The 13,523-nt window shown below is 47.1% G+C and overlaps 1 protein-coding gene across 3 annotated transcripts in view; it reads right to left on the bottom strand.

The window, feature by feature from the left end:
- The window catches only part of ccdc77 (coiled-coil domain containing 77), a 67,775-nt gene that overhangs the window by 9,094 nt on the left and 45,158 nt on the right, over window positions 1-13,523 (bottom strand). For all 3 annotated transcript variants that reach the window (XM_067999952.1, XM_067999954.1, XM_067999953.1), the window contains exons 8-9: window positions 5,523-5,751; window positions 3,664-3,789 (exon numbers count right to left, since the gene is read on the bottom strand). In XM_067999952.1, the coding sequence (XP_067856053.1) occupies window positions 3,664-3,789; window positions 5,523-5,751 (355 nt within the window). The remainder of the gene's footprint in view (window positions 1-3,663; window positions 3,790-5,522; window positions 5,752-13,523) is intronic.

Genomic DNA, 13,523 nt, shown 5'->3' with positions numbered 1-13,523 from the left:
TGGTGTGTGTGCTGGGACTGTGATACACTGGGAGATCTCCCCGTGGTGTGTGAGCTGGGACTGTGATACACTGGGAGATCTCCCCGTGGTGTGTGAGCTGGGACTGTGATACACTGGGAGATCTCCCCGTGGTGTGTGTGCTGGGACTGTGATACACTGGGAGATCTCCCCGTGGTGTGTGTGCTGGGACTGTGATACACTGGGAGATCTCCCCGTGGTGTGTGTGCTGGGACTGTGATACACTGGGAGATCTCCCCGTGGTGTGTGAGCTGGGACTGTGATACACTGGGAGATCTCCCCGTGGTGTGTGTGCTGGGACTGTGATACACTGGGAGATCTCCCCGTGGTGTGTGAGCTGGGACTGTGATACACTGGGAGATCTCCCCGTGGTGTGTGAGCTGGGACTGTGATACACTGGGAGATCTCCCCATGGTGTGTGAGCTGGGACTGTGATACACTGGGAGATCTCCCCGTGGTGTGTGAGCTGGGACTGTGATACACTGGGAGATCTCCCCGTGGTGTGTGAGCTGGGACTGTGATACACTGGGAGATCTCCCCATGGTGTGTGAGCTGGGACTGTGATACACTGGGAGATCTCCCCGTGGTGTGTGTGCTGGGACTGTGATACACTGGGAGATCTCCCCGTGGTGTGTGAGCTGGGACTGTGATACACTGGGAGATCTCCCCGTGGTGTGTGAGCTGGGACTGTGATACACTGGGAGATCTCCCCGTGGTGTGTGAGCTGGGACTGTGATACACTGGGAGATCTCCCCGTGGTGTGTGAGCTGGGACTGTGATACACTGGGAGATCTCCCCGTGGTGTGTGAGCTGGGACTGTGATACATTGGGAGATCTCCCCGTGGTGTGTGAGCTGGGACTGTGATACACTGGGAGATCTCCCCGTGGTGTGTGAGCTGGGACTGTGATACACTGGGAGATCTCCCCGTGGTGTGTGAGCTGGGACTGTGATACACTGGGAGATCTCCCCGTGGTGTGTGAGCTGGGACTGTGATACACTGGGAGATCTCCCCGTGGTGTGTGAGCTGGGACTGTGATACACTGGGAGGTCTCCCCGTGGTGTGTGAGCTGGGACTGTGATACACTGGGAGATCTCCCCGTGGTGTGTGAGCTGGGACTGTGATACACTGGGAGATCTCCCCGTGGTGTGTGAGCTGGGACTGTGATACACTGGGAGGTCTCCCCGTGGTGTGTGAGCTGGGACTGTGATACACTGGGAGATCTCCCCGTGGTGTGTGAGCTGGGACTGTGATACACTGGGAGATCACCCCGTGGTGTGTGAGCTGGGACTGTGATACACTGGGAGATCTCCCCGTGGTGTGTGAGCTGGGACTGTGATACACTGGGAGATCTCCCCATGGTGTGTGTGCTGGGACTGTGATACACTGGGAATTGTGCGAGTGTATTTACACCATTCTGCTGACCATAGCACTGAAGCTCAGCATATCCTATTTAACAAAATCAGCTAGTGAATTGCTCATGGGTATTTGGGACTAGGGTTGTGATGTTTAGCTTCTAAGCTTGTCTGTCCCTTCATGGGCACTGCTCAAATACTCCCATGGGAAAGTGGCCTCAATGGGTCGATGCAACTAACCGTAGCTGCCTGTCAACTGCATGCTTCAGACAGCAATTATTATCTGCTTGAATCTACTTTAAGTCAATCAATAAAGTGTGACAGAGATAGTACAATGAGCAGTAAGCGCAACACTAAGAGGAAGTGCATGCTGTATGCAAGACATTCAATATATTACAAGCACATGTCCCGTACCGTTGCTCATTGTGAGTCAGAGGATTCGCTCTTTTATAAGGTGGGAGGGAGGGAGGTGGGAGGGAGGTGGGAGGGACTGAGGTGGGCGGGAGGCGGGCGGGAGGCGGGCGGGGGGCGGGCGGGCGGGAGTGAGGAGGTGGGAGGGACTGAGGAGGTGGGAGGGAGGTGGGAGGGACTGAGGAGGTGGGAGGGAGGTGGGAGGGACTGAGGAGGTGGGAGGGAGGTGGGAGGGACTGAGGAGGTGGGAGGGAGGTGGGAGGGACTGAGGAGGTGGGAGGGAGGTGGGAGGGAGGTGGGAGGGACTGAGGAGGTGGGAGGGAGGTGGGAGGGACTGAGGAGGTGGGAGGGAGGTGGGAGGGACTGAGGAGGTGGGAGGGAGGTGGGAGGGACTGAGGAGGTGGGAGGGAGGTGGGAGGGACTGAGGAGGTGGGAGGGACTGAGGAGGTGGGAGGGAGGTGGGAGGGACTGAGGAGGTGGGAGGGACTGAGGAGGTGGGAGGGAGGTGGGAGGGACTGAGGAGGTGGGAGGGAGGTGGGAGGGACTGAGGAGGTGGGAGGGAGGGTCGGACTGAGGAGGTGGGAGGGAGGGTCGGACTGAGGAGGTGGGAGGGAGGGACGGACTGAGGAGGTGGGAGGGAGGGACGGACTGAGGAGGTGGGAGGGAGGGACGGACTGAGGAGGTGGGAGGGAGGGACGGACTGAGGAGGTGGGAGGGAGGGACGGACTGAGGAGGTGGGAGGGACGGACTGAGGAGGTGGGAGGGAGGGACGGACTGAGGAGGTGGGAGGGAGGGACGGACTGAGGAGGTGGGAGGGAGGGACGGACTGAGGAGGTGGGAGGGAGGGACGGACTGAGGAGGTGGGAGGGAGGGACTGAGGAGGTCGGAGGGAGGGACGGACGGAGGAAGGGAGGGACGGACGGAGGAAGGGAGGAGGAGGAGGAGAGCCAGAGAGGTTGCGGGGGGGGGGTGGGGAGGGGAGGGAGGGCGGGAGGAGGAGAGCCAGAGAGAGGGAGGGAGGGAAGAGGAGAGCCAGAGAGAGGTGGGGGAGGAGAGCCAGAGGGGCGGAGGAGGGTGGGGCGAGAGAGAGTTGGGGGGGAGGGGCCGAGAGAGGGCCTGGGGGGAGGGGCCGAGAGAGGGCCTGGGGGGAGGGGCCGAGAGAGGGCCTGGGGGGGAGGGGCCGAGAGAGGGCCTGGGGGGGAGGGGCCGAGAGAGTGCCTGGGGGGGAGGGGCCGAGAGAGTGCCTGGGGGGGGGAGGGGCCGAGAGAGGGGAGGGGGGAGGGGCCGAGAGAGGGGAGGGGGGAGGCGGCAAGACAGAAAGAGAGGGAGAACGAGAGTGTGTGTGTGAGAGTGCATGGGTGAGGGAGGAGGGTGAGAGAGATATACTGTAACATCCCATCCAGTCTAATCCCAATCGCCAGCTCACTCCCCATATCCTTCAATATAGAAACATAGAAAATAGGAGCAGGAATAGGCCATTCGGCCCTTCGAGCCTGCTCCGCCATTCAATATGACCATGACTGATCCTCTATCTCAATACCATATTCCCGCTCTCTCCCCATACCCCTTGATGCCTTTTGTGTCTAGAAATCTATCCAGCTCCTTCTTAAATATATTCAGTGACTTGGCCTCCACAGCCTTCTGTGGTCGAGAATTCCACAGGTTCACCACCCTCTGAGTGAAGAAATTTCTCCTCATCTCAGTCCTAAATGTCCTACCCCGTATCCTGAGACTGTGACCCTTTGTTCTGGACCCCCCAGCGATGGGAAACATCCAGTTTCATCCCACTCTCCTGCTCAACCCCCAAAAATCCTTTAATATCCCAACAACATTCTGCCATTTCCAGACAGTGATGGAAACATTTCTCATTGCAGTCTTACCTTAAACAGCTGACGCCCTACGTCCCCTTCTTCCCGAATCTGTGCCAGATCGTCCTCCAACGTCACACACTGCTCCCTGTACATGTCTGCCAGTCGATGCGCCTGGCTCAGCTGCTCCTCCAGTGACTGGGAAAGGCAGTTACAGTTAGTGGATGCATTGATCATAGCCCCCAGTACTAAGGGTAACTGACAACAAATTAAGCACCTCAAGCCCCCTTGGGAGCCGTTAGCTGTTGTGGTGCTGATGTTGGTGCCAGTGTGACTGGCTGCCACTTGTTTAGAACCCGAGAAGCAGCCCCCAATCCTTCTGCTTCGTTCTCTCATGGGTCAGGGATAGTTGTTACATTTTTAACTTGCACCTGCAGTTGTCAGCCAGCTTCCCACTGCCTCTGCCAAAGTGGTTTGAAGTTAGAATTTAAAAATTGACCCTGTTGCCGAGGTCCGATGTCACCTCAGGCAGTCAGCAACATTGTCAGTGCAGAAACACACAGCTCCAGATGTTGGAAATGAGTCAAGAGGAAGAATAAGCCAGAGGTTACAGATGCCAAGCCAAGAGTGGTAGGGGTGACCAAAGGTTTGGTCAAAGAGGTGGGTTAGGAGGTGTGGGAGATGGAGAAGTGGACGGGTTTAGGGTGAATCTCTCGGTGAGCGAACGCACAGCTGCCATTGTTGGAGCATGGGGTATACTCGAGGCCAGAGTTAGTGCAGGAGAGCTCGGAGGAGGCAGGTTAAAGCGCTGAAGGGGGTCGCAAGAGGAGAGAAGAAGGGGTGAGGCCAGGAGGGATTTACATTCGAAGATTCGAATGTTAAGAGGTGATGGGGACCATGAGCTGAGAACAGGGATGATGGACGAGTGGTACTTGGTGAGGAACAGGATACAGGCAGCAGAGCTTTGGATGAGCTGAAGTTTACAGAGTGTGCAGGCCAGCCAGGAGATGATTGGTATAATAAAGTTAGAGGCGAAGATATGAAGTTTGTGCGGAGGACATTAAATACAGATAGATATAGATAAATATTTCTTTATTTTGAATCAAACTATTCAATAACGGGCATCAGGACTCAAAAGGATTATACCGAATGTACAGCACAGATATAGGCCATTCGGCCCGAGTGGTCTATGCTATTGATTATACTCCACACGAGCCTCCTCCCTCCTAAATTACCACCTCTCACCCTGCTCCCTCTATTTCCTTCTCCCTCATATATGCACCAAGCCTCCCCTTAATTCATCAATGCTCTCTGCTTCACCCACTCCATGTGGCAGCGAGTTCCACAGTCTCACCACCCTTAAAAAAAATTAATATTCTTCCTGTTTTCTTGATTTGATCTGTTAGAGGCTCTCTTACATTATGGCCCCTTTTTCTGGACGCACCCACAAGTGGAAACAGTTTAATACACAGGCACTCCACCCGATCAAATTCTATCATAATTTTGAAGACCTCGATCAATTCCCCTCTCTTGCAGAGAAAACATCCCCAATCAGCGCAATCTTTCTTGACAGATGCATCCTCTCAATTCAGGTATGTCCTTGTCAATCTTGTCTGCACTTTCTCCTTTGTTTCAATATCCCTTTCATAGTATGGAGACCAGATCAGCACACAGTACTCCAAGTGTGGTCTGACGAAGGTTCTATATAAACATTTCACATTTGTGTCCTATTCCTTGAGAAATGAGGCCTAGTACTTGGTTTGCACACTTTATCGCCTTATCAACTTGTGCAGCTCCTTTTAGTGAATGTGTATCTGTATTTCCAGATCTTTTTGCTCCTTTACCCCATTTAGTTTCTGAACTAAAATAAAATATATTTTTCTGTATTTAGGATTTTTCTTTTTGAAGCTCTATGAAACAGGGTATGCTACCTTTATTTCATCACTTTGTATCTGTTGTATCTCATGTTCCATGGGTAACTCTTGAAGAAATTGTGGCTCAGGGTCACAGGCTCTGTTTCTCAGCTCATTAAACCTGTCCAGCTCCTGCAGCAGGTGATCCTTCTCAGCCATCCAGACCTTTTCAGTGTCTCGACCCTCGAATTTCAGCTGCAGAAAGTCTTTGGTGCTCTCGTAAAGCAGATTCTGAGTCTTGTGCAGTCTGGGGGAATGCAAAACATTTGACATTTAGATCTGAGAATTTCATTGACCCTCCTCCCCCAAAACAAAAAATGTGCCTGTTTATTTAGGAGCACATCCTGCTGGTTTTTGTTCTGTTGCTCCACTTTAAATAATGGCTGCCAAATATAGTTGCATTGCTGCAGAGAAATAGGCCTGCGATAGAATTCACCACCACAGATCAAAGTTGGAAGAGGCTGTAGGCCGAGGGGACGGAACAAACAATTTAACACACGAACACTCCCCAATATCCAGTTCGATTTAAGAGAGACACTCCCTGATATCCAGTTCTATTTAGTACAGACACTCCCCGATATCCAGTTCTATTTAATACTCACTCCCCGATATCCAGTTCTATTTAATACTCACTCCCCGATATCCAGTTCTATTTAATACTCACTCCCCGATATCCAGTTCTATTTAATACTCATTCCCGATATCCAGTTCTATTTAATACTCACTCCCCGATATCCAATTCTATTTAATACTCACTCCCCGATATCCAGTTCTATTTAGTACAGACACTCCCTGATATCCAGTTTATTTAATACTCATTCCCCGATATCCAGTTCTATTTAATACTCATTCCCGATATCCAGTTCTATTTAATACTCACTCCCCGATATCCAGTTCTATTTAATACTCACTCCCGATATCCAGTTCTATTTAATACTCATTCCCCAATATCCAGTTATATTTAATACTCACTCCCTGATATCCAGTTCTATTTAATACTCATTCCCGATATCCAGTTCTATTTAATACTCACTTCCCGATATCCAATTCTATTTAATACTCACTCCGATATCCAATTCTATTTTATACTCACTCCCCGATATCCAGTTCTATTTAATACTCACTCCCCAGTATCCAGTTCTATTTAATACTCACTTCCCGATATCCAGTTCTATTTAATACACACACTCCCCGATATCCAGTTCTATTTAGTACTCACTTCCCGATATCCAATTCTATTTAATACTCACTCCCTGATATCCAGTTCTATTTAATACTCACTCCCCAGTATCCAGTTCTATTTAATACTCACTCCCCGATATCCAGTTCTATTTAATACTCACTTCCCGATATCCAGTTCTATTCAATACTCACTTCCCGATATCCAGTTCTATTTAATACACACACTCCCCGATATCCAGTTCTATTTAGTACAGACACTCTCCGATATCCAATTCTATTTAATATTCACTGCCCGATATCCAGTTCTATCGAATACACACACTCCCCGATATCCAGTTCTATTTAATATGCACACTCCCTGATATCCCGTTCTATTTAATACTCACTCCCTGATATCCCGTTCTATTTAATACTCACTCCCTGATATCCAGTTCTATTTAATACTCACTCCCGATATCCAGTTCTATTTAATACTCACTCCCTGATATCCAGTTCTATTTAATACTCACTCCCTGATATCCAGTTCTATTTAATACGTACACTCCCTGATATCCCGTTCTATTTAATACATTGACACTCCCCGATATCCAGTCCTACAAAGTCGCACAAACTTATCTCCAGACCACCATCATACCCCTTCACAAATTCCTCTCCACTCCCAATGCACCCTCACAGAAAGGTCTCCTCCCCTCAAAGAATAATCAAGGAGCAATAACACAGGACAGCAGGTAGGTGATCGGTTGGTGAGTATTACTGTTTTTTTTGCTCCCTAAGCTAGGACAGTGGTTTAAACTGAGAGTTGGGAAACTATAACTGTTACTTTATTAAATTAATAACTTAAACTAGATAAACTAATTCATTAATAAAACTAAATATATCAAGTGAATAAAAACTTTAATTAAATATATAAAACAAGGTTAGCTAGAGATGGCAGTGCAGATGGTGTGTTGTAACTGCTGCATATGGGAGTCTGTGGAGAGCATCGTGTTCCCAGGCAACCACATCCGCAGTAAGCGTCTCCAACTCAAACAACTTAGGCTCAAGAGTTGTTGAGCTGGAGTCCGAGCTGTACACATCGTGATGCATCAGGGAGGGGAAGAGTTATCTGGACACTTGGATCCAGGAGGCAGTCACACCCCTTAGGTATTAGTTTAGATTTGGTCAGGGACGGGAAGAAGTGACTGTGGCAGGTATGGGTACCAAGCTTGCAGTGATGGAGGAGCCTCAGACTTTGCCCTTGTCCAACAGGTACGAGGTACTTGCTACCTGTGTGGCTGAGAACAAAGTCTGCAAGGAGGATGGGCAAACTGACCACAGCACCGTGGTACAGGTGGCCATTCAAGTGAGGGGAGCAAAAAGGAATGTGGTAGTGTTAGGCGATAGTAGAGTCAGGGGAATAGATATTGTTCTCTGCAGCGACGACCAGGAGTCCCAAAGGCTGTGTTACCTGCCCGGTGCCAGGGTTAAGGATATCTCCTCACCGCTGGAAAAGAACTTGGAGCAGGACGGGAGGATTCAGTTGTCGTTGTCAATGTAGGAACCAACGACAGGTGCTGAGGGAGTTTGAGGAGCTAGGGTCCAAATTAATTAGCAGAATCTCTGGATTACTACCTGAGCCACACGCAAATTGGCAATGGGTCAAACAGATCAGAGAGTTAAATGCGTGGCTGAAAGAGTGGTGTGGGAGACAGGGGTTTCGATTCATGGGGCACTGGCGCCAGTACTGGGAAAAGAGGGAGCTGTTCTGTTTGGACGGGCTCCATTTAAACCGGGCTGAGACCTGTGTCCTGGCAAATCGAATAACTAGGGTGGTAGATAGGGCTTTAAAAGTAAAAAGGGGGAGGTGTGGGGGGGGAGGGAGGGGCGGCAGGCAGGATTCAGATAAGGAGAAATTTATAAATCTAAAGAGAAAAGTCAAGGCCATAGAGCAGTGTAGTGATTTGGGTAAAGGCAGAGTGTGACAGGAAGGGACAGAGAGTTTAACGGTAATAGTGCATCAGCAAATAAGGTCAAATCAGGGAAAAAGTGAAAAGTTAAAATTGAAGGCGCTTTATCTGAATACACAAAGTATTCATAACAAGATAGATGAACTAATGGCACAAATAGAGATAAATGGGTTTGATCTGGTAGCCATTATTGAGACGTGGTTGCAGGGTGACCAAGGTTGGGAACTAAATATTCCAGGATATTTGACTTTTCGAAAAAACAGAAAGTGGAAAAGGTCGGGGGTGGGGGAAGGGGTAGCCCTGATAATAAAGAATGACATAAGGACAGTGGTGAGAAAGGATCTTGGCTCGGAAGATTAGGAAATAGAATCAGTCTGGGTGGAAATAAGAAATAACAAGGGGCAGAAAACACTAGTGGGAATAGTTTATAGACCCTCTAACAGTAATTATACTGTTGGACAGAGTATTAATCAAGAAATAAGAGGAGCTTGTAACAAAGGTAATGCAATAATTGTGGGGGACTTTAATCTTCATATAGACTGGGCAAATCAAATTGGCGAAAGTAGTTTAGAGGACGAGTTCATGGAATGAATTTGAGAGAGTTTCCTAGAACAATACGTTGTGGAACTTACCAGGGAACAGGTTATTTTAGATCTTGTCTTGTGTAATGAGACAAGGTTGATTTGTAATCTCATAGTAAGGGATCCCCTGGGGAAAAGTGATCATATGATAGAATTTCACATTGAGTTCGAGAGTGATATATGTAAGTCTGAAACTAGAGTCTTAAACTTAAACAAAGCCAATTACATAGGTATGAGGGGCGAGTTGGCTAAGGTTGATTAGGAAATTAGATTAAAAGATATGACGGTAGATAAGCAATGGCGAACATTTAAAGAAATATTTCATAATTATCAACAAATATACATTCCATTCAGAAATAAAAACTCCACGGGAAAAGTGATCCACCCGTGGCTAACTAAAGAAGTTAAGAATAGTATCAGGTTAAAAGAAGAGGTATATAATGTTGCCAAGAAGAGTAGTAAGCCTGAGGATTGGGAGAGTTTTAGAAACCAGCAAAGGATGTCAAAAAAATTGACCAAGAGGGAGAAAATAGAATGAGAGTAAACTGGCAAGACTGTAACAGCTTCTACAAATGTGTAAAAAGGAAGACAGTCGCGAAAGTAAATGTGGGTCCTTTAGAGGCTGAGACAGGAGAAATTATAATGGGGAATAAGGAAATGGCAGAGATGTTAAATAAATATTTTGTATCTGCCTTCGCAGTAGAAGACACAAAAAACATACTAGAAATAGTGGAGAACCAAGGGTCTAATGAAAGTGAGGAACTTAAAGTAATTAAGATTAGTGAAGAAAAAGTACTGGAGAAATTAATGGGACTAAAAGCTGACAAATCCCCTGGACCTGATGGCCTACATCCTAGGGTTCTAAACGAGGTGGCTGCAGAGATAGTGGATGCATTGGTTGTGACATTCCAAAATTCCCTAGATTCTATAACGGTCCCAGTGGACTGGAAAGTAGCAAATGTAACACTGCTATTCAAGAAAGGAGGGAGAGAGAAAACAGAGAAAAGCCAGTTAGCCTGACATCAGTTGTCAGGAAAATGCTGGAATCCATCATTAAGGACATGGTAACAGGGCACATGGAAAATCATAATATGATTAGACAGAGTCAACATGGTTTTATGAAAGGGAAATCGTCTTTGACAAATCTATTAGAGTTTTTTGAGGGTGTAACTAGCAGGGTAGATAAAGGGGCACCAATGGATGTCGTATATTTGGATTTTCAAAAGGCATTCGATAAGGTTCCATACGAAAGGTTGTTGCACAAGATAAGGGCTCATGGAGTTGGGGGTAATATATTAGCATGGATAGAGAATTAATTAATGGACAGAAAACAGAGAGTAGGAATAAACAGATCATTTTCAGGTTGGCAGGCTGTTACTAGTGGGACGCCTCAAGGATCAGTGCTTGGGTCTCAGCTGTTTACAATATATATTAATAACTTAGATGAGGGGACCGAGTGTAATATATCCAAGTTTGCTGATGATAGAAAGCTAGGTGGGAAAGTAAGCTGTGAGGAGGACACAAAGAGGCTGCAAAGGGATATAGACAGATGAAGTGAGTGGGCAAGAAGGTGGCAGATGGAGTATAATGTGGGGAAATGTGAGGTATTCATTTTGGTAGGAAGAATAGAGAAACAGTTTCTCACCATTTAAAAAATATTCTATTAAATGTTGGTGTTCAGAGGGATTTGGGTGTCCTTATACATGAACACAGAAAGTTATCATGCAGGTACAGCAAGAAATTAGGAAGGCAAATGGTATGCTGGCCTTCACTGCAAGGGGGTTGGAGTACAAGAGTAAGGAGGTCTTGCTGCAATTGTACAAGGCTTTGGTGAGACCACACCAGAAGTACAGTGTGCAGTTTTGGTCTCCTTACCTAAGGAAGGATATACTTACCTTAGGACGGTACAACAAAGGTTCACGAGATTGATTCCTGGGATGAGAGAGTTGTCCTATGAGGAGAGATTGAGTAGAATGGGCCTATATTCACTGGAGTTTAGAAGAATGAGAGGTGATCTCATTGAAACATATGAGCTTCTGAGGCGGCTTTACAGGGTAGATGCTGAGAGGCTGTTTCCCCTGGCTGGAGAGTCTAGAACTAAGGGGACATAGTCTCAGGATAAAGGGGTCAGCCATTTAGGACTGAGTTGAGGAGAAATTTCTTCACTCAGAGGGTTGTGAATCTTTGAATTCTCCACCCCAGAGGGCTGTGGGTGCTCAGTCGTTGAGTATATTCAAGGCCGAGATTCAAAGGGAATCAACGGATATGGGGATCGGGCGGGAAAGTGGAGTTGAGGTCGAAGTTCGGCCAGATTTAATTGAATGGCAGAGTAGGCTCGAGAGGCCGTGTGGCCTACACCTGCTCATATTTCTTATGTCGATGTTCTCCTCTTAACCCGCTCTGCTCTAAGGAAAACAACCCCAGCTTCTCCAGTCTATCCATGTAACTGAAGTCCCTCATCCCTGGAACAATTCTACGAAATCTTTTCTGCAACCTCTCTAAGTCCTTCACAACCTTCCTATAAAGCGATGCCCAGAATTGGACACAATACCCCAGCTGTGGCCAAACCAGTGTTTTATAAAGGTCCATCATAACTACTTTGCTTTTGTACTCTATTCCTCAATTTGTAAAGCCCAGGATCCCATATGCTTTTTTAACCACTTTCTCAATCTGCCCTGCCACCTTCAACAATTTGTGCACATATACCCCGAGGTCTCTCTGCTCCTGCACCCACTTTAGAATTGTACCATTTAGTTTGTATTGCCTATCCAAATTCTTCCTGCCAAAATGTATCACTTCACACTTCTCTGCATTAAATTTCATCTGCTATGTGTCCACCCATTCCACTTGCCTGTCTATGTCCTCTTGAAGTCTATCACAATCCTCTTCACTGTTCACTACACTTCCAAGCTTTGTGTCATCTGCAAATTTTGAAACTGTACACCCAAGTCCAAGTCATTCTTCTACATCAAATGAAGCAGTGGTCCTAGTACCGACCCCTGGGGGAACACCACTGTACACCTTCCTCCAGTCCGAAAAACAACCGTGCACCACTACTCTCTGTTTCCCGTCATTTAGCCAATTTCATATCCATGCTGCCACTGCCCCTTTTATTCCATGGGCTTCAATTTTGCTGACAATACTATTAAGTGGCACTTTATCAAACGCCTTTTGAAAGTCCATATACACAACGTCAACTGCGTTGCCCTCATCAACCCTTTCTGTTACCTCATCAAAAAAACTCAATCAAGTTAGTTAAACACGATTTGCCTTTAACAAATCCGTGCTGGTTTTCCTTCATTAATCCACAATTGTCCAAGTGACTTTACCAAGGAAGAAGATGATGCCAGAGTCTCGGTAAAGGAAGATATAGTTAAGATACTGGATGGGATAAAAATTGAGAAAGAAGAGGTATTAGAAAGGCTAGCTGTACTTAAAGTAGATAAGTCACCTGGTCCAGATAGGATGCACCATAGAATGCTGGGGGAAGTAAGGGGGGAAATTGCGGAGGTACTGGCCATAATCTTCCAAACATCTGTAGATACAGGGGTGGTGCCAGAGGACTGGAGAATTGCAAATGTTACACCCTTGTTCAAAAAAGGTTGTAAAGATAAACCCTGCGACTATAGGCCAGTCAGTTTATCTTCAGTGACGGGGAAACTTTTGGAAACGATAATCCGGGACAGAATTAACAGTCACTTGGGCGAGTGTGGATTGATTAGGGAAAGCCAGCACGGATTTGTTAGAAATCATGTTTAACCAACTTGATAGAGTTTTTTGATGAGGTAACGGAGAGGGTAGATGAGGGCAATGCAGTTGATGTGGTGTATATGGACTTTCAAAAAGTGTTTGATGAAGTGCCACATGGTAGGCTTGCTATTAAGAGTGTGGCCCATGGAATAAAGGGGGCAATAGCAACATGGATACAGAATTGGCTAAATGACAGGAAACAGAGTGTAGTGGTAAACGGTTGTTTTTTGGACTGGAGGGAGGTGTGCAGTGATGTTCCCCAGGGGTCGTTGCTGGGACCACTGCTTTTCTTGATATGTATTAATGAATTAGACTTGGAAGTACAGGGCACAATTTCAAAATTTCGGATGACACAAAACTTGGAAGGGTAGTGAACAGTGAGGAGGATAGTGATAGACTTCAATAGGATATAGATACTCTGGTGGCATGGGCGGACATGTGGTAGATGAAGTTTAACGCAAAAAAATGCGAAGTTATGCATTTCGGTAGGAAAAATGAGGAGAGGCAATATAAACTAGAGGGCACAATTCTAAAAGGGGTGGAGAAACAGAGGGATCTGG

The sequence above is a fragment of the Heptranchias perlo genome, chromosome 18 (genome assembly GCF_035084215.1).
Source record: "Heptranchias perlo isolate sHepPer1 chromosome 18, sHepPer1.hap1, whole genome shotgun sequence".
NCBI lineage: Eukaryota > Metazoa > Chordata > Chondrichthyes > Hexanchiformes > Hexanchidae > Heptranchias > Heptranchias perlo.
This window is presented reverse-complemented; position numbering and strand designations above follow the sequence as displayed.